This window comes from Podarcis pityusensis, assembly GCF_964106645.2.
Source record: "Podarcis pityusensis genome assembly, chromosome: 3".
Taxonomy (NCBI): Eukaryota; Metazoa; Chordata; class Lepidosauria; order Squamata; family Lacertidae; genus Podarcis; species Podarcis pityusensis.
This window is the reverse complement of record NC_138026.1, coordinates 111,685,425-111,706,831: the sequence shown is the minus strand read 5'-3', so window position 1 is coordinate 111,706,831 and position 21,407 is coordinate 111,685,425. Positions and strand designations below refer to the sequence as shown.

The 21,407-nt window shown below is 43.8% G+C and overlaps 1 protein-coding gene across 2 annotated transcripts in view; it reads left to right on the top strand.

Moving 5' to 3' along the window:
* Positions 1-21,407, top strand: part of RTN4 (reticulon 4) — a 64,868-nt gene that overhangs the window by 13,809 nt on the left and 29,652 nt on the right. The window contains exons 2-3 of one of the 2 annotated variants that reach the window (XM_081000859.1): positions 1,002-1,058; positions 2,646-4,889. In XM_081000859.1, coding sequence (XP_080856985.1) covers positions 1,002-1,058; positions 2,646-4,889 — 2,301 coding nt within the window. Of the gene's footprint in view, positions 1-1,001; positions 1,059-2,537; positions 4,890-21,407 lie in introns of both variants that reach the window. The other variant, XM_081000858.1, reaches the window with a different exon arrangement.

Below are 21,407 nucleotides of genomic sequence, written 5' to 3'. Positions count from 1 at the left end.
TTTAATCGCTTTCCCACCAAGTTCACATGTTGCCTCATTAAGTGAGGCTCTGGCAGAGCTCTCCTGCAGGGGCACAGGTGGCGCCCTTTACATAACGCTTTTTTTTTTGCTTCATGGATCAGTCAGGAAGGATAGCTAGTAATTATCCTGCCGATACTACGGTATGCTCTTGAAATAGTTGATCACAAGATGTGAACTGGAGGGCGTATAAGACTTGGGCGAGGGCTAATGGTTAAATCAAAGCTCTTTTGCTCTTTGCTTCAGTGGAAATATGTTAGCTCAACCTTAGTACAGGAGTAAGTGAACATACATGCACTCCTGAGACTGTTAAGTCAGTGCACTGATTCTGCCTATGCTATTTCATGATTTTATACAACCTGCTTTGCTTTTATGTAGCATTTAAAACAGTCCCAAATATTATATTAAAACATATTTTCCTTATTTCTGCAGTCAATTAGCAATAGCTGTCCACACCCCCGAGAGATTCAATTCCTTAACGTACTTAATGTTCATATGTTTAGGGGACGAATGTGTGGAGGGGGAAGTGTGCTAAAATTAGGGACTCTTGATCCTCATCTTAGGAGAGTAACCGTGTGAATCACATCTGCTGGTGTGGAATTCTGGGTGGAGTTTTAAGTGACCTGTTAATGACCCACATTAGCAAATAAGTGTAGCGGATGAAACGCCCTGGAATTTTTTGGCTGGTGGATCCTGAGTCAATATTCCTGGGCGTTCCTATTTAGTCTTGCAGCTAAGACTGGGGCAAGTGGCCGGGGGTGTGTGGTGGAATGGGGAGGAGTGTTCCTTAGCAGAAGCTTTTCCACTTTGTGACAAACAGAGTAATCCTGCATGCGAATTCTCTTGTTTCGTTCTTTTTAAATATGGGTGTACAATATCTGCTAAAAATATGAATGCTGAATACTCTCTTCTCCCTCTTTCCCTTCTTTGAGCTCATTTTCCACATTTATTTCTGCTGAGGTCATACTGTATTTGTTTTTCAGATGAGACCCTTTTTGCTCTTCCTGTTGCATCTGACCCTCTGATGCACTCTTCTGCAGGCAAGTTATTTCAGCTAGCCTTTTGCATTAGAGTATGCCCCCACCCCTCCGTGTCCTTTGCGTTTTCCTTTCCCACTAATAGTTTCTAGATGTATTTACTAAAAAAAAGTTGTCGCAGATCCAAGAATACTAAAGTCTTCTAAATTTGCAAAACATGTTTTGTTTGTTTCGAAGTGGCTCAAAATTCAAACTTGGGCAGTTTGTGTTTTGCAGTTAAACTGCAGCTGTCCATGAATTCTTGGAACTTTCCCCTAGGAACACCTTGTAGCTACTATTAACAGAATAACTATTAAAGGTGTAGTTGCTTTTGCTGATGTAGAGTTGGCTCTAATTGGTTACAATTAATGAACTGTTAGCATTAATGCAGTTTACCATACTTGAAATTGCTTCGTCTTTTCACCTGTCGGGTGTATGATGAAGGTAACCCTGCCAATCTCTTAATTACCGTATTTTTTGCTCTATAAGACTCACCTTTTCCCTCCTAAAAAGTAAGGGGAAATGTGTGTGTGTCTTACGGAGCGAATGCAGGCTTCGCAGCTATCCCAGAAGCCAGAACAGCAAGAGGGATCACTGCTTTTGCTGCGCAGCGATCCCTCTTGTTGTTCTGGTTTCTGAGATTCAGAATATTTCCCCCCCTTTGTTTTCCTCCTCCAAAAACTAGGTGCGTCTTATGGTCTGGTGCTTCTTATAGAGCGAAAAATACGGTATATAGTTAAGAGACTGGGCTTCAGATTCTTTGAGTTTTCCTCTTCCTCCTTGTATTTATTCCCCAGTTTACTGTTAACATCCACACTGGCTCTTAACTATGGTTAATGCTAAGCAGGATTCCCCTTGTTACCCGGGCTTGAAGTTGATTTGCAAATGCTGGTTTGGAGGGAACCTACTTCGTCTTAAGCATAGTTGGTGTTAAGTAGGGTTGCGGTGGGTCCTCAGTTCCTAGGACACACCCTCTTTTTCAGGGGTAAGATTTGAGACAAACTGCATTCATTTGCTTTTAATGGCCGTCGTAGCGTCCTCTTTTCTCTCTCTTCAAAATATGGAAACCCTAGTTGAAGACTTGGGAGGGAGAGGAAATGTATTACTTATCGCCTTCTCCTACTCTCTTGGCTATGGTTAAGAGAACATCAATATTATTTCTTCACAGGGTTATTATTATTCACTTGCTTTTTTCCAAAAAAAAAGAGGGCGTAGGACAATGAGACCTATTTCTCAGGCTCGTTCTGCAAAACCTGTGTACTTTGCATTGCTCTAAGCTCTCCCCTAACCTTATTGGATTGCACAACATTTGCTGCTTCATTTACATTTACCCTCTCTTAGCTTTAATATTGCATGCTTTCCCTACTAACCTTTCTAGCTGTAAGCGTTGAGAGCTAGCTACTGTGTTGTTTTTAGGGGGGGTGGATCTTGTCGTTAAAACTTGCCTTAACTTTCAGACCACTTGCACTCTTCGCTAACTTTCCTTTCTGTCCACGGCCACAGACAAAGGTATGGACTTTCAGGAGCAGCTGGGTCGTGCATGGCGAGAAGATTTCGCTGCAGCCCCCCTTGACGCTACCGCTTCTCTTCCCTCTCTCTCTCCTCTCTCAGCCAATCCTTTTAAAGACTACACAGCCCCCAACGCAGTATCAGGCGGGCTACCTACAAAGGGCAGTTACGGTCAGGTTGAAAGCCAGGCATTTACCGCTGCTACCAAAAACACACGGAACCCATTCCTTGAAGATGCTGGTGGTTCAGAAACAAAACCTTCAGCAGCAGTGCCCTCTGACACTGGGACAGGGCTGTTCTTTTCATCTCAGACCAAGGAACCATCAGGCACCAATGAAGTGTTTAATATAGAAAAACTATCTGCACACCAGCAGGACTCTTCTCCAGAATCTCCTGTCGAGCTGTTTGTGAAGCACGATAACGATGCATCTCTTGAAGACCGAAAGCACGATGCCGACGAAAATATGGCTTTCGTAGACCTTTCTGCAAGGGATGACTATGTGGATTTCAAGCCTTTTGAACCATCATGGGCTAGCAATGAAAGCAGCAGTTTGAAAGAAATGGCTAGGAGTCAGATGGATGGTGTAGGTAAATATGACACGGAGGAGGCTCAGACTCTGCCGGTAGAAAAAGACTTTGGAAAAGAGAGCGAGAAGAAGCATGAAAGCAGCAATGAAGATATTTCTTTCCCCAGCACTCCAGAAGCCGCAAAAGAATTTTCAGAAGCTTACATTACTTGTGCCAAGTTTGAATCTGCTGTGACAGTCGAGGGCAGCACAGCCAAGTCTCTGGTGGAGGAGCAGGCTTCTGAAAATAAAACAGATGAGAAAAAGATAGCAGAGATGAAGGCCCATTTTGGAACGGAACCAAGCGTTGCCCACAATGAGTTGGCAAGTGGCCAGGGCAAGAATGCTGAATCTGATAAAGCCGAGAATCTGCTGGCGTCTACTGATGCTCTGGCCAATATGCCCGAAGGTCTTACTCCTGACTTAGTGCAAGAAGCATATGAGAGCAAACTTCATGATGCAGTTAGCCCCAAACTTGCTTACGAAACGAAGATCGATTTGGTTCAGGTGTCCGAGTCGTCGCAAGAGCCCTTGAATGTGGCCGTGCAGCTCTGCCCCTCGTTCGAAGGAGGGTCTGAAACAGCTCCTTCCCCTGTCTTGCCAGATATTGTCATGGAAGCACCGTTGAACGCAAGCGCTGTTGGGGTGGTTGCTCCTGCCGTGCAAACCGAAGCCTCCCCTTCGGAAGCGTTTGCTGGCGATTACGAGAACGACTACGAGAATGTAATGCAGAAGTCTGAGGAGCCGCCCTCGTATCAGGAGGCAATGAATGTACCCGCAAGTCAAGCACAGGAAACCAAGGTTGATGCTGCCGATAAAGAACCCGGACATAAGAATGGTACAACTGCAGAAGACTTGGAGAATTCTTATATATCCATTGCATGCGACTTAGTTAAAGAAACTAAGGTTTCCAATGAATCTGCTTTGCCGGCCGTTGCAGAGAAATCCAAGGAGGCGATTTCAGAATGTGTTTCCCAACCTGTGCCTGAATATGCCGAGCCTGACGAGAAAGCACCTGGGAAAAGTGACTTATTTGGTAGTTGTCAAGAACCTGTTCTTGCTCAGAAAGAGAGGGAAGCTTTGAAAGAGAAAACCACCGCATCTGCTGCTAAGATTGTATCCAAGGAAGTTTGGGAGGAGAAGCAGAAGGAGTTGCCACCTTCCCTTAGCAAACCTTACCTAGAATCCTTCCAGCCTCAGACTGAACCCCCCAAAAATGCACCCACTGTTTGGGCTCCAGAAGTAGCGGCTGCAGATCTGGCAAAGGAGGAGAAGACATGGAAGGAACTAGACATGGAAGAACTACGTACTGGTGCAGGTTATTTTCCTGTTCCCAAGGAGCTCAAAGTGGGAGACAAAATTGTGTTGTCTGCAGAATCCTCTCCAGAGACGGATGATTTCCCCACAGTTCCTTATCAAGCTGCTAAGTCGGTGATGGGAAAAGATGTGTCGAAGGAGATGGAAAGCAGAGAGCCCCGTGATGTATTTGAATCGGAGGCAAGGCAATCTCCTTACCAAGAGGTGGCCCACGACCTTTCTTTAAAGAATGTGCAAGTCAAAAATGAAGAGAAAGGTCCTGCCTTGGGAAAACCCTCCGTGAAACCAGACAGAGAAGTGCCTGAAGCAACGAAGGAGATCTTGCCCCCAGCTGATATTACTCCTTCGCCGGCAGAGAAAAAGTTAGACAGTGTAGGAAAGGGAGCTGAGAGAGGAGCTGCTTCTGTCAAGGAAAAGGAGAAACCTGCCCCTATGTTTTCATCAAAGCTGAGTAAGCCTTCAGGTAACCTGCTTTCACTTCCTTTGCATTTCACTAATCAATGTGTTTCTTCAGCATGCCATGGCTTGTGTCCCTTTCGAAAATGTGTGTCTCACGATCTGGCTGTACATCTCTCTGGTGGCGTCTGCTCAGAAAGCGGCCGTCTAGATTTCCTTCCTCTCTGCCTGCTGCCCAGCCCTTCTTCCCAACATAATTGCTTGAGGTTGAGATTTTATGCTGCACATAGAAGGAGGTGCTGCTGCTTGCTTCAAAACTGTTGCCTCTGTTGGGTCTTCTGTGTAGAATTTGTGTAAGGCAGAAAATGCCTTTGGGTGATGCTTGCTGATGGTGCTTCTAATCTGGATACTCTAGATTCCCAAACTTGGGTCTCTAACTTGTCCTGCTAGCTAGGGATGATAGGAATTGTAGCCCCAAAACAGCTGGAGACCCAAGTTTGGGCAACCCTTCTCTAGACACAGTCTAGAGAGTTGAGCCTCGTTTAACCAATTCACTTCCTGGGATTATTGCTGTGCAATGATGTCGAAAAGATAGGAATTTTTAGGGGAAAGTTTTTGGGAGAAGATTCAGGTAGGTAGCCGTGTTGGTCTGACACAGTTGAAATAAATAAATAATTTTTTAAAAATTGTCCAGTAGCTATTTTTGGTCATCTGCATACGATCCCTTGCTTTTTCCTTTTGGACTAATTGCAGTCATTAACAGTCTTCAACAGGTTTACCACACCCATTGAGTCAATCATCCATCTCCTACTACCCTTCTGAGAAAAAACCCACCCCACCCTCCCACTATATATAAGGGTCTGGTGACTTCTGTATCAGTGTATCTGAAGAAGTGTGCATGCACACGAAAGCTTATACCCAGAACAAACTTAGTTGGTCTCTTAAGGTGCCACTGGACAATTTTTTAATTTATTTTTTGGGAGAAGTGAGGGTTTATATTATAAACCTATGTTGTGGCTGTATTTGAAATACTCTGCACAGTTACCCTGTTTCAAAACGGGTATCTCAGAACTGGAAAAGAAGAAAAAGGCAACCTAAACGATCAAAACTGGAGCACTGTATGAAGAAAGGCTAAAGCCTTTTCTTGTCCTTTTGGAGAAAAGATGACTGAAAAAGTATGGTGGAGGTGTGCTGAGGGTGAATAGAGATTTTTCTTCTCCTCCCTGTCTATTAGAATGCAGATAATTAGCTTAAAGAATTTGCTTCCATAAGGTGTGGTGATTGATGGCTTTCAAAGTGGGGTTGACAAATTCATGGAGGATAAGTCTTCATCTGCCAGTTAGCTATACTTCTCCAATGAATTCCAGTTATTGGATGCAACAGCTAGACATAGAGGCCACCTGAATCCAGGAGGGGGTCCTGGTCTACCTTCTCAATAAAAGTTTCTGAGTTGGAAACAACTCAGAAGGGAGGGAGAAAGGTTGTTTTCTGCTGCTCCAGAGAAGCGGACACGGAGCAATGGATCCAAACTACAAGAAAGAAGATTCCACCTAAACATTAGGAAGAACTTCCTGACAGTAAGAGCTGTTCGACAGTGGAATTTGCTGCCAAGGAGTGTGGTGGAGTCTCCTTCTTTGGAGGTCTTTAAGCAGAGGCTTGACAACCATATGTCAGGAGTGCTCTGATGGTGTTTCCTGCTTGGCAGGGGGTTGGACTCGATGGCCCTTGTGGTCTCTTCCAACTCTATGATTCTATGATTCTATGATTCTAAGAAAGGACTGTTGGCTTCAATGCTGCTTGAGCCGTTGCCCAAGTGTTTGGACACTTGCACACTGAAAGGTTGATGGATCATGGGCGGTGTCTAAGGTTCAGCTAGTCAGCACAACCTACTTGGTACCATGGGGAAAAAATCACCTCTATAGAATTATCATAGTTTACCCAGGGTTCGGATAAACATGCAGAATTTTTTAAAAATTGTGTTGTATTGATTTCCAATTACAAATGAACTAGATAGAAGAAATAATAGTATCAACAATAGCTGCAACAGGTTGGAGTACAAAGCCATCACAAAAAGGGGAAAATAGAAGCAATCCTAGTTGGAGTTCCTTGGATGTACAGTAGTCAGATGAAAGTTCCACACACTTTATTTTACAGTAGTCAGATGAAAGTTTCCACACACTTTATTGTCTGCACCTCATCCAGAATGCTGCCACCAGAATCATTCACCTTTCTTGTTGCCCACACCGTATGAAGCTCCCTTCCTCAGTTGCTTATCCTGCTTCCCCAACAGCACACACCCTCCTTCAGTTTTACCACTTGGAACAGCCTGAAGACCTCCTGCTCTCTAAAAACACCCTGCCTATTGCTACCCATTAGGCCCAGAGCTCCCTCGTCTATCCTCTGTATGGCTCTCTCTCTTCCTTCAAACCCAGGGGGCAGAGAATCTCTTTCAGATGGAGGGAGGGACCTCAATCTCTTCTCTGGGGAACCTTCTGAGGGACATGGGCCACTGGTGGGCAGCACCAGAGGCAAAAGTGGGGGGCGGGAAGCGAATTCAAATGCCATCTTTGTACAGGAGACTGGTTTCCACACTCCCCTTTCCTCTGATCTCCATCCAGACAAGCAAGAGGTATTGTTACGAGTTCAAGAGCATATTCCAGCCAGGCAGAAACACTTGGGGTAGGACTTAGGGCCAGGGCCTGAATATAGAAGTTTGGAGGTTTCCGAGGGCCATGTAGAGAGGCCTGGAGGGCTGCATTTGACCCCAGGCCTGAGGTTTCCCACCCCTGCTTTAAACCAGGGATAGAGCGCATGTGGAGTTCCAGATGTTGCACTCCAATTCCCATAGTCTCGGGCCATTGTTGGCTGGGGTTAATGGGCACTGGAGTCCAATTGCGTAGTGAAGGCCACAGGTCCCAACATCTGGATGGCTTTAAACCTTTTCTATGACACCTTTTCCTGGGTTATTACCCAACTGAAACAGCTTTTGCCCAAAGCGCTAGACTTCCCTGTTACTCTTGCTCACCCATCCCTCCTTTTTAGAATCTCGCTTCCTTCGATGCATCTTTCGCAGGCCCTTTGGAGCAGAAACCTGCCTTCTGTTTTTAGCTTTGTAAGTACCAAATAAATTGATGGTACCGTGTAAGTTAGTAACAATCTTTCCTGCCACAGGCCAGAATGAAACTGGTATGGCTGAGTCTTGAAGGAAGTTCACAGTCCACCCGGAACATCTCTTGATGATGCTCTGCTGAACTAAGAGGAAAAGGGGGAAGAGCTTATTCTTGGTGATTATCATACTCCAGTGCCCTCTTATTCTACACCATCCCCGTATCCCCCTTTTAGATTCTGAGTTAGACAGGAAGCGTCAGGAGTTGACGCTAAGGAAAATTGGGGACAAAAAGGAACAGCCACCAGAAAATCCCAAGAATCTGTGTTGAGGTGATAAGGAAACTTTCGGGTGTTCTTTGTTCAGCAGGACCTGGAGCCCAGCAACAGAAATTGTTGCTTTGCGGGGGCAGTCAGGGAACCGTGTCTGGGCAGAATCTTTCCCCCTGCCCGTCCTGTTGGGTCTCCTACCTCTCATTGTTGTTGCGCAGAATTGTTTGCCACATTCCAGTTGTGTGTGACTTTCCACTTCAGGACACTGTGCCCCTTGTTGAAAGATTCCTGTGAATTATGCATAAGCCTCTGACTCAGCGGAAAAACTGCTTCTGGCACAGAGCAGAGCCATTCTTTAGCCTTGATGTGGGATACCTCTGAGTTGCCTATTGTGATGTCCCTTTCAGTGCTTCATTTCTGTGCTTATGGTTTAAAAGCAAAGGCTTAATTCTGTGGAAAGGTGTCTGCCTCATGCCACTGTTTTGTGCCTTCCCTGTGCTACACTTGAAGACCTGGGTCCTGAATTAGACATACCTTTTCAGAATTTCCTTTCTAAAGGTTTTTGTGTGCTAGCTTCCCAAGCAGACCCTGTTAATCTACAGTACAGCAATAATTTTTGCATCACTTCTGAAACGCCTGCTGTGTTAGAAATCTGAAATTTGCAGCAGTCCTTCTCAGTACAGCAGTTCTGATTTTATAGATATTGGTTGATATAAAATTTTGGCAATGCCTTAAGTGGAGCCATTGAAAGCAATAAACCAAGTAAGAGTAACATTTGACATAGGGATGTGGGTGGCGCTGTGGTCTAAACCACTGAGCCTCTTGGGCTTGCCAATCAGAAGGTTGGCAGTTCGAATGTCCACGAGGGAGTGAGCTCCCGTTGCTCTGTCCCAGCTTCTGCCAACCTAGCAGTTCGAAAGCACACCAGTGCAAGTAGATAAATAGGTACTGTTGCAGCGGGAAGGTAAACAGCATTTCCATGCGCTCTGGTTTCTGTCACGGTGTCCTGTTGTGCCAGAAGCTGTTTAGTCATGCTGGTCACATGACTCAGAAAGCTGTCTGCGGACAAACACTGGCTCCCTCAGCCTGAAACGAGATGAGTGCTACATCCCATAGTCACCTTTGACTGGACTTAACCATCTAGAGGACCTTTACCTTTACCTAACATTCGATACCACATAAATATTTTAACTAGGGCACAATTTTTGTATTTAATAGCACCAGCCAAAGGCAAGCATAGAATAATATGAATGTGTTATGCACAGTAAATGAATTGAGTGATACCTTAAAATTAATCAGATCAGTCAAACTGCAGTAAGTTTTATAAACGGTTGTATTTGGTAGTTGATAACTCTCCATTTTGCTGATGCTGATGGAGAAGTGATACATTAAAAAGCTTGAAATATAAATAATACAAAAAGACCCCACTGCTCTGACATTTTAAGTTCTACTATACATTTTTAAGGATAAATGACCAAATTGGTAAAGGGGTGAGCTGGGCTGGCACTCACCTCTATGCCACTTCTAAACTGGTTTTAAAAGTGTGTTCCACAGCTATGGTTTCTTCCCCTTAATCTGCCTGCTGCGCTACCAGCTTTTAAAAATAGAAAACACTTCTCTTGCTCTCCATTTGAACTCTGTCAGTTGTTTATTATGTATAACGTGTTTAAAAAACAGACAGGTATTGTGCTGATGCTGCCAACAACAAACAGAGCAGAAGGCAGTTGAAAAGGAAGCCTTTGTTTTCCTTAGCTCTTTTTGACTGAAGTTGAAGGTTGTGGCAAGCATTTAACAGCAGTTATGTTGCTGCTGAAAAAGTATGAAAACAAAAACCACCTTTTCGCTTTGAAATGGTGGTATAGGCATGGAAAGAACTGCCCGTTGTTATAAAAGGCATGGAAAATCTGACCCAGAAACGACTTTGTAATCAATGCGCATGGTCCCAGCTGAAGATAGGTAAGCTAAAGTAACAATGAAGAAGTAAATTGAAACTCAAGAGCTAAGTAAATTGAAACTTCAGTGGAGTTGTAAGTGAACGTTCTCTGGATTGCATCTACTAGCATGACTTTCCACTACCTTCGCATCCACTAACATGGCCTTGTAGTCCAAAACATCTGGAAGACCTCAGCTTGATGAAGGCTGCGCTAGCAGTTAAGAGACCCCCTAATTAAGTTTTAAGAAAATGTAAAAGGTAAAGGGACCCCTGACCATTAGGTCCAGTCGTGACCGACTCTGGGGTTGCGGCGCTCATCTCGCTTTACTGGCCGAGGGAGCCGGCCTACAGCTTCATGTGGCCAGCATGACTAAGCCGCTTCTGGTGAACCAGAGCAGCGCATGGAAACGCCGTTTACCTTCCCGCCGGAGCAGTACCTATTTATCTACTTGCACTTTGACGTGCTTTCGAAGTGCTAGGTTGGCAGGAGCTGGGACCGAGCAATGGGAGCTCACCCCGTCGCAGGGATTCGAACCGCTGACCTTCTGATCGGCAAGTCCTAGGCTCTGCGGTTTAACCCACAGCGCCACCCGCGTCCCTAAGAAAATGTAGGGTTGGAATAAATACTGGAGTGTGGGACCATAAGTCAGTGGTGGAACACACGGTTTGCATGTGGGAAGACACAGGTTCAACCCCTGTCATCTACAGTACAGTTCAAAAATGGATTTGGTAGCAGATGGTGGGAAAGACTTCTCTGCCTGAAATCGTGGAGAGCTGCTGTCAAGCCAAGCCAGATGGACAAACAGGCTGACATGATATAAAGCAGTTTCCTCTGTTCTTGATTGTCACACTGGCCAAACAATTCTGATGAGAAGAGGTGAATTTAAAACCATCCCTGCCATACCAGGTATTGGAAGTACATTTCGTAAGCTCTCTTTTATCAGACATTCTTCTCAAATGCAGACATGGAATACATCTGCAGTGGTCCACAAACCATCAGAGGTCAGATGCTGAGCTTTCTTCCTTTTGCTTTTTTAAATGTTTCTAGCTGCTGTAGAATTAAAGTTACAAAGCAAAATGTGCAGGCACTGTTTAACAATTACTTTGTGAAATATGGACCTGCTCCCACCTTTCATTGCTTCTAACCAATGTGTGAAGTCAGAGATGTGATTGACAATGACTACAGAGAACTTTAGAGTCATACAACTTCAGTAGAAGACCCTCAAAATGAGCCAGGAAGTATCATCTTCAGACAACTGAAAAGGGGCTTCCAGGTTTATTTGAAAGTTATTTTTGAGTCTTCTTTGGTGCATGTTTCGCTTTGGTTTTTCTATGTAGATTCAGACAGTGGAGACGGTACAGTTTGGTTCATTTTGAATCTGTTTTTCACCCCTTTCCTGGGAAAGAAGTGATAGTTGCCCAGAGAAAATATCGAGAAACCCAATATTTTAGTATACCTATGACTGTACAATAGCATATCTGAAGGGTTTTATTAGATAGGTGAGGGAAATTAATTAACTATATTTTATCCACCTACAGACCCACGTGTGTGGGTTAGGAGACAAAAAGTTTACTTCTTGTGTTTTAAAAGCATGGGCCTGAACAAAGTTCGAATCCCATCTTATGCAGTTCAATTGAAAGCATAAATAATAGCTATTAGGCTAATTAAAAGTAAATGCAGGTAAAATACTTGTGTTTACAGCAAAAACAGCTTCAGGTATGTACCTGATGCTGGAGCGATGAGAGGCATGTCTTTCTGTGATATGACCATGTAAAAAAATGGGTTTTTGGGGGGGGGGAGGGCAAGGGATGGGGTTGTGGACCCCCCTGGATTCCTTGACTGGGAAACACTGATGTAAATGCATAACTGGAGGGGGTGGTTGGGTATTGTGATTGAGAAAACATGGGTTCTACCAGTGCTACTGCTGAGGCACTGGGAAATATAAACCCTATAGTGCAGTCCAGTATTGCTGTCCAGTTTCTTGGATGGAATTTTTAAAAGTGAAATTTGGTGGCAGGTTCTAGAATTAATAATAATAAAATTATTATTATTATTATTATTATTATTATTATTATTATTATTTATACCCTGCCCTCCCTGGCCAGAGCCGGGCTCAGGGTGGCTAACACCAGTAAAATTACAGGTTAAAATACAATTTAAAATGCAGCCTCATTTTAAAAGTAGCCCATAGATCAAAACCATAAGAGGGGTGGGGATTGATATCCTGCCTGAGGGAAAAAAATAAGGGGATTCTAGTGGGTGGGTCTGCTGCTGCTGCTGCTGCTGCTGGTGGTGGTATAAACGCTAAAAAGGAAATACCGGTACTCATATCAAAGACTCAAATCCTTTTTTTTTTTTGCTGGAAAAGAAAATAGTGACTGTTGACTTCAGCTGATAACATTGTTGTCGTTGCTGCCAGGTATAGATAGTAAATAGCTGCAACAAAAGTACACTGCTTGTTTTTCTCTAACAATTTAAATATTGAATTTATTCAAACATGGGCATCTTGACCCTTGGTTGCTGTCAATCTTAAATATTTTTTGACCCCTCCTCCACTGCATTTGAAATGCCACGCCTGGTCTTGCACTAAATGCAGTATCGCCAGCCTGTGGTCAGTTGATCAAAGAGCTACAGTAACATAACTGGTTTACAACTCATAAAATGTTTTGAGTTCTTCACATGGTGGAGGGCAGCAGAGCTCTTGTGTTCAACAGCTGTGATGCTGGCAGAATTTCCACAGGTTAAGCCTTTTCTTGTATGGCAATATAAATTATGAGGAAAGCTCCTGCTGTCATTATCCCTGTTAGACATTTTATTTCTTGCACTGTTTTATTTTGGGAACTATTAACCCCCCATGCAAAATAATATAAATTGGATATAATACAAAGTACTATATACATATTTTATACACTTCTGTGTCCTCTTTTGCAAGACGGCAGAAGGCCCAATCCACAGGCAGCAAACTGGGCTCTGAAAACACAAAGCATACATTTTCCCCACTGCCCAGAAGAATGCTTCTCTGCTGAACAAGACAGGCTACAGTTTAATAAACTAGTTATAAAAGCAATAATGTGTAGGTCTGGAATTGCTTTGCATTGGCAGCGTTCAGAGAATTAGCAACCCCCTACACCACTTTCTGTTATGGCTGTGATAAAAAATAGACACTTCCATCTCCGTTTATAATGACTGCAGTTTATTGTAAACCGTGCTGAAAGATTAGTGTAATGTAAACTCTCCTACAATTAGTGAAAGCAAGCCTGCTCCTTCCCAACCTATGGATTGCAGTCGGCTTGTTTCCACTAACTATGGTTAAAATAAAGCGGTGTTTGTCCAGGTTCACACAGAACAGCAAGCTGTTGCCTTGTGAATTTATAATGTTAAATTGTAGTTCAGGGTTGCATCCAAGCCAGCCCTTTTGTTTTAGCCCAGTTATTCATCTAGCATAGTTGCTTATTTGTCATGACTAGGCATTGTCACTTCTCAAGGACTCTCAGACACGAGGTGTTTATACCAGCCCTTCCATGGGAGAACCCTTAACCAGAGATCAAATCTCCCTGCCTTATTAACATTGGACAGGCATTGCTATAGTATATACTATTCTAAGACAGCTATTGCTATACTGTCTTAGATGCAAGCTGAAACCATTCCCCCCCCCCAGCAAACATGTTCAGATACATACTTACCTCTAGCATAGTATGGTTTTATCTGCGCATCTTTGACAATAGTTTTATGTTTTACATACACTTCAGAGATTTTTCCATTGTTGATTTCTAAATGTTTCTCAATTAATAAATAATGCTTAGCCATAAAGTTTAGTTTATTAAGCCATGAGCGTTCCTCATTTGCTTCTGCCTTCCATTAGCAGCTAAACAAAGCAGACTGCTAGCTTAAGTGTGATCTCCAAGCCCAGGATTGTGGTTTTGTTTCGCCTAAACAAATCATGATTGCTAAGCCAACAACATGCCATGAATGCATTCACTAGTCAACACATTTTTTAAAAACACAGTTAAAACTAACCAGAGACTCGGAGAACAGCACTAAACCACTCTCTCCACAGCTCATCAGTGTTCCTTAAACATTCCAGCGTATTAAGTCAGTCAGTAGACACCTGTCACTCACTCACAAGGTTAGAAGTACAGCAGCCCTCTTCACTGAGGCTACAAAGAAATGGTTGGGGAATAATAATAATAATAATAATAATAATAATAATAATAATTTATTATTTATACCCCGCCCATCTGGCTGGGTTCAAAGCGGTAAGGCAATAAGAGACCTGGGTTCAAATCACCCAATCAGCTGTGAAGCCCATCAAGTGAATTATGGGGAGGGGTCCATTTTACAAACCGCCTGCCTGCCTTACAAGGGTGATCGTTGAGGATGAAAGAGTACCATATTTAGTATCAAATTTAATAAATGATAATACACAAATTTAATAAATAATACAGTGGTACCTCGGGTTACAAACACGTTGGGTTACAGACTCCACTAACCTGGAAGTAGTACCTCGGGTTAAGAACTTTACCTCAGGATGGGAACAGAAATCGCGTGGCAGTAGCGGGAGGCCCCATTAGCTAAAGTGGTACCTCAGGTTAAGAACGGACCTCCGGAACGAATTAAGATCGTAACCAGAGGTACCACTGTAATACATTCTACAGCTTTTAAAATGTGTTTGTGGAAATGGGTTATTGGTTTTTGTTTTGTTATGTGTATTGAATTTTTCTGTTGCGAACAGCCCTGGAATCTTCAGCTGAAGGGCGGTATACAAAGCTAATAAATAATAATAATATAATAATACCGTATATGCACCACCTCAAGTCCTTTGGGATACAAAAAATCTTGACCCAAGGTTTCACTAACTCCAAAATAGCAATATAGGGATGACCCCTCTTTTATCAGCCAGCAATCTGCATTCAGAAGCACAGCTGATGTGAACTGAGATGTTTCGTTTATCGGAGCTGATATTTAGTGATTGCTTTGTCTTTTGAATAATAAAAAAAAATGTTTATCTAATCTTTGCTCTTCCCCCCAGAGCTTAACTACATTTGTGGGCCATCAATCTGTCTCGTGGTACTGAATTTCTAGGTTAATTAATAATCCGACTGATTATCCAGCTGTAGTATTTATGCTTTCCACAGTGCATAAGTGGCTTTCTGACCTTTTTGAAAAGGGAAAGGGAGGCTGCTTGTCTTCAGAACGATTTCTGGTTGAAAACAGCAGTCAACTGTGTTTTTCTTCCTCACACCAAAAATGTCAGCCGCTTAAGCACATTCCCTTTCAGTCCCAATGTATAATTTAGGCCCTGCCTAATTAATATTTGAAGGAGTGTCTCAAGTAGGTTCCAGGAAGAAAAGCATTAATATATGCATTAGGAAGGCTGCTTTTCTAAAGGAGGCTCATGTGTTTGCCCCATGAAACCCCCAGCCGTGAATTATGGGCTGCATCCAGCACAATGTCATACTCTGACCCATTGACACCAATGGATGTAAGTTAATTTCGCCAGTTGATTTCAGTGGGTTTACTCATGAGTTTGACTTCTTTGACTACAACCCGAATTTACTTTGCCTGAACTTTGTCAATTTGTCTTCTTATTTTTAAGTGGATATGGACATGTGAATTTTATAGAACTGTGTTTTTGAAGGTACGGAGGTATGAAGCTAGCTGGAGAGGATTGCTCTCAGAGCTAGAGAACAGTTATGGGTAAAGGGAACATAGCTGGAGAATACAAGGAGAAAGGCAGGAAACTATACCGGATATAAATATTCTGTCTCTAAAACATTGGAGGATTTTGTAGAATCATAGAATCATAGAATCATAGAGTTGGAAGAGACCACAAGGGCCATCGAGTCCAACCCCCTGCCAAGCAGGAATCACCATCAGAGCACTCCTGACATATGGTTGTCAAGCCTCTGCTTAAAGACCTCCAAAGAAGGAGACTCCACCACACTCCTTGGCAGCAAATTCCACTGTCGAACAGTGCTGCTTGCTTACTTTCAATTATATCCACAACCACAGAGACAGCTAGAACTTGAAAAATCTGTAGATAGTGTGTGTTTCTGTGACAGGTATATTCTATATGGAATTCCACAGAATGTGGAACTACAGAAAACATGCCACCATTTTAAAAACGTATTTCTCCAAACCAATGCATTACTTTGCAAACTGGGCTGCAACAGCCGTAAACTCTGAACAGCAAACCCACCTTGCCAATGCAATGGTTGCTGGAGCACAGCAATATCTGCAGGGACTCGGATTAACCAACCCCTTTCCTAAGATTTAAAAGACCCTGGTTGAATAAAAAAAAGCCTTGACTTGATGGGGAAAAGACCATAAAGGAAGCACCAGGCATGGTTCTGAGGTGCCACAACCGAAAAGGCCTTCTCTGTTGTGATCACCAGCCTCGTTTCACGTGATGGCAAGGGGCCTTAAAAGAGGATCTTCATGTCCAGGTTGACAGAAGATGTGATATATTTTAGGGAATCCAGTTTCAATTCTTAAGAGTCCCAAATTCCCTTTCTTGTGTTGAGCTTTAGCCTCAGTCCAGAAGACATAGTAATTGTAGGGTGATCCTAGAGGTGGCTGGGGCGGGTTTAGAAATGAGAAAACTCCATTTTCCAGCTTTGAGATTCTGAAATAGGCATAGGAGTATTTGAAGGAGCATGACATTGTTCTCTCCAACTCCCTTCCAGCCCTACTGAAGGGTTGGTGATGTCTGAGTCAACTTGTAATCATTCTTCCACTGCAACTCATCTGTCGAATGTCCATGCTTACTCAAATGCACACTCTGCAGGAGGCTATTCTTCCCACACCATCGTCTGCTGGTCACTGTTCTTCTGCTCCCTTCCCTAATGATCCTGGACTTCTCAACAAGGAAGAGGGATCTGTGTCCTACTTCTGTAACAATTCGCTGCAATAAACGTTGCTTGTACATTGCATTTTCCTCTGGTGGAGCTTGGAGTTCAGTATATTGAGTTTCTATCCTGTCTAGCTTTTCCTGTAACTAAGCAATTGCAAGTCAATGCCTGTGGCAAGTAGGGCCTTATTGTTGGTGGTCCCCAGATTGTTTTCCTGCACCAGAAATCTGCATGTTGACCTTCCTTGTTCCTTTTTTAAAGGCCAGCGAAAGCACTTTGCTATTTTATTTGTTTGGATTTATACCCTGCCTTTCACCCATGGAACTCAAAAGTATCCCACATAGATTTCCAAGTTCCCATCTAGGTACTAACCCAGAGCAGCTCATCTTTAGCAAGGTAGGTGAATTATGGACTTTCCGTGTACTGAGGCTGTATTTTTTTAGCAGGCATTTCTGCTGCAAGGGTTAACGTACAAGCACCTGTTGTAGGGTTATATTGCCCGATAATGAGTTTTGATTGCTTCATTTGGAAATAGTTTTTATTATTTGTTGTTGTTTAGTCGTGTCTGACTCTTTGTGACCCCATGGACCAGAGCACGCCAGGCACGCCTGTCTTCCACTGCCTCCCGCAGTTTGGTCAAACTCATGTTGGTAGCTTCAAGAACACTGTCCAACCATCTCGTCCTCTGTCGTCCCCTTCTCCTTGTGCCCCCATTCTTTGCCAACATCTGGGTCTTTTCCAGGGAGTCTTCTCTTCTCATGAGGTGGCCAAAGTATTGGTGCTGGAGGAGACTCTTGAGAGTCCCATGGAATGCAAGAAGATCAAACCTCTCCATTCTTAAGGAAATCAGCCCTGAGTGCTCACTGGAAGGAAAGATCCTGAAGCTGAGGCTCCAATACTTTGGCCGCCTCATGAGAAGAGAAGTTTTTATTATGTTGCACCCTAATTGAAGCTCATGTGTAAAAGAGGCCTGCTGCTTCTTTGATACCTTTCGCCGGAAATCTGAAAAACTCATGGTCATGGCTGATCTTTTTGCATAAAATTTAAAAAAACTTTCGTTGGAGCATCTCTGCTTGGTAGTCAATAGGTAATTCTTAATCACCCCCAAAAAGTACCGATTTACAAGCCTGCCTCACTTCTGTAATGTCGTTCATAAAAAAGCGGCTTTGCTGATTCTGCACCATTAATGCTGTTCCCCTGCCAAGAGCTTGCTTTTACTGTATTTGAAAAGACAAATGTATCCACAAGAGCTGTCTTAATGCAGTTTGTATCTTGAGAATATTCCCAAGACTGAAAGCAGAGCACTGCAGCCACCTAGTGTTTGCAAAGCGAAAAAGTTCTCTCCGCAATTGTATTTTACACTTGGAAAAGTTTGACAGCTATGAAGTGTTATTTCTGTAGCCTTTCCCTAAATGGCTTTTTATTTTACTCATTTATCACAGGATTTATATGCTGTTTGATGGCTCCCAAGTCCTCTTCTGGAGTTTTTTATTTTATTTTAAATACTAGAGTTAAGCATCTTAGTCAATTCCCATTGTGATATTTGGACAACTAGCAAATAAGAGGATATATTTTAAGGCAGGGGAAGCCAGTGTGATGCCTTCCAGATGGCTAATGGTCAAGCATGATGGAAGTGTTGTCCAGCAATATCAGGAGTGCACCAAATTGGCTACCCCCATTTTAAGACATCTTTGAGACTTTTGCACATGGCATACGATGGTGGCAGCTGTATCTTAGATGAGTGGTGTTCATTCTGTCCTGGATAGCTCTACAACCACTTGGTCCTGAGCAGTGCCGGCCCACCCATGAGGCAAGGTGAGACAACAGCCTCGGGCAGCAGAATCAGCAGCTCTTGTTCCTGATGTAGATCTTCACTCCCCGCTTCTTCCTTTGGGGGATGCCATTTTGTGGTTGGCCTCAGGTGCCAAAATGTCTTGGGCCAGCCCTGGTCCTGAGGCAATTTTTAACAGCTAAGAAACCCCATCAGGGAAAGAATAACCCACAAAGATGTTTGTTGTTGTTTAGTTGTGTCCGACTCTTCATGACCCCATGGACCAGAGCACGCCAGGCCCTCCTGTCTTCCACTGCCTCCCGCAGTTTGGTCAAACTCATGCTGGTAGCTTCGAGAACACTGTCCAACCATCTCGTCCTCTGTCTTCCCCTTCTCCTTGTGCCCTCCATCTTTCCCAACATCAGGGTCTTTTCCAGGGAGTCTTCTCTTCTCATGAGGTGGCCAAAGTACTGGAGCCTCAGCTTCACGGTCTGTCCTTCCAGTGAGCACTCAGGGCTGATTTCCTTCAGAATGGAGAGGTTTGATCTTCTTGCAGTCCATCTCAAGAGTCTCCTCCAGCAACGTAATTCAAAAGCATCAATTCTTTGGCGATCAGCCTTCTTTATGGTCCAGCTCTCACTTCCATACATCACTACTGGAAAAACCATAGCTTTAACTATACGGACCTGCTTTTAATTGGCCAATCCCCCAAGACTCCCTGGAAAAGACCCTGATGTCTGGTCCATGGGGTCACGAAGAGTCGGAAACGACTAAACAACAACAACATGGTAGTATAGCCACATCTGGGAATATACTGGCCCCACTAGTCCCAAAGAACCATAGTTTCTGTCCTCTCCATTCTGAATTTTGCAAGCATCCAAAGAACTGAGTGGATGATTAGAAAAGGTAGAAAAACTCTACCTTTATGAGTTTTTCAAACTTATGCAGTTAACATGGACTCTAGGTTTTCACATGTTGGCAAGTAGAACCCACCAAAGATGCATCTGGGGACAAGGCTTTTACACCAGTGTAGGAATCATTTGTGTGCACATACTTTTTCATCTCTGCATTCATAGAATCTTAAAGTTGGAAGGGACCCTGAGGGTCATCTAGTTCAACCTCTCCTTACGCCTTGGTTCATTGCCTGTCTTTTCCTCTTCCTTGCTCAAGCCCCCCACCCTTGGGCGAAAGATTATCCTGCCTTCCAGAGGGTTGGGCTAGATGACCCTTGTGGGACCTTCCAACTCTGCAATTCTATGAAGAATTCTGGAAACCTGGTAAGCCATGAATATTGCAAAAAATGGGGGGAAACCCCCAAACCCACCCCCCAACCAAATTAAGGCAACATAAAAAAAATTACTGCTGAATATTGCATGGTTCTGCACAAGTGTTAAAGGCAAATTTCTATTTTTGTGCTGCTCGTAGCATCTACAACCCTTGTAAATTCTAGTTTGAGGATAGGGTTGAAAATGTATAGTAGTCAATCCCTGATACATGGTTGTGGGTGCAGGACCCAACTAGCTATGGCATGCAACTTCAATACAGTAGATGCTCAGGTTGCGAACGTGATCCGTGTGGGATGCATGTTTGCAACCCACAGCGTTCACAACCCGTGTCCGCGCACGCACCGGTTGCGATTCGGTGCTTCTGCACATGCGCAAAGCACGATTTAGCGCTTCTGCGCATGCGCGACCACCGGAACCCAGAAGTAACCCGTTCCGGTACTTCCGGGTTTCGGTGGTCTGCAACCCAAAAAGACGCATCCTGAAGCGGCTGTAACCCGAGGTATGACTGTATTCTTGTTAGCTCCTTCCCTTTTCTCTAGCTGAGTAAAATGTGAATCTGCCTAGGTCTGTAACCTGTGCAAAACCTCTACTTTTTCTTGGCACAAGTAAGTGCTGAGCTTTGCCATTAGTCACACTTCCAGGCTTTTCTCTACAGCAGCCGCGAGGACTAGACGCTTGCCCTCCAGTTCCCAATCACTGCACTGTACTTGGGAACCTGCCCACACTGCTGGTGCAGTGCCGTGCACTGCTGCAGCACTGGCGTGGCTTTGCTGGCATGGCTTCCGGTATATCCCAACTCTAGATATTGAACCAGGAAATTCATGGTGTCAGTTCAGATAAATGCTGGTGGGGCTGGATTTTAAAACAAAGCAAACAAAAAGCCCTGCGTATTGCAAGCACAAATTGAGGATTGGCTGGCGTGCTCTGCAAATCCTTCCAAACTGCGTGGAGTGGAGGCAAGCCAAATTGTGGTCTGTACTTTTAAGAAGGAGCAGCAGGCTGACCAGATGCATGGTTCTACCTTAAAAAAAGGTGGCTGGCTTAGGTACACAGCAGCCAAAAATTCGGCTCCCTGCAATTTTAGCATCAACATAGTCAAAAGTACTTAAAAAAATAAAAATAGAACCTGGCAATTGATCCATGCCATACACCAGTTAGCAATCAAGTGTCTGTAAAATACCTGCAAAGGCTGAAAGCTGATGCAGCGTAAGAATAGTTTACAGTGGAGCAAGTCCCCCAGTGTATATTTCACCTCTGTCCTGATCTCACTCGATGGGCTTCGACCAAGTGTGGGGAACCCTTGGCCCGCCAGATATGACTGAATTGCAACTCCCATCATCTCTAGCCTTCAACCATGCTTGCTAA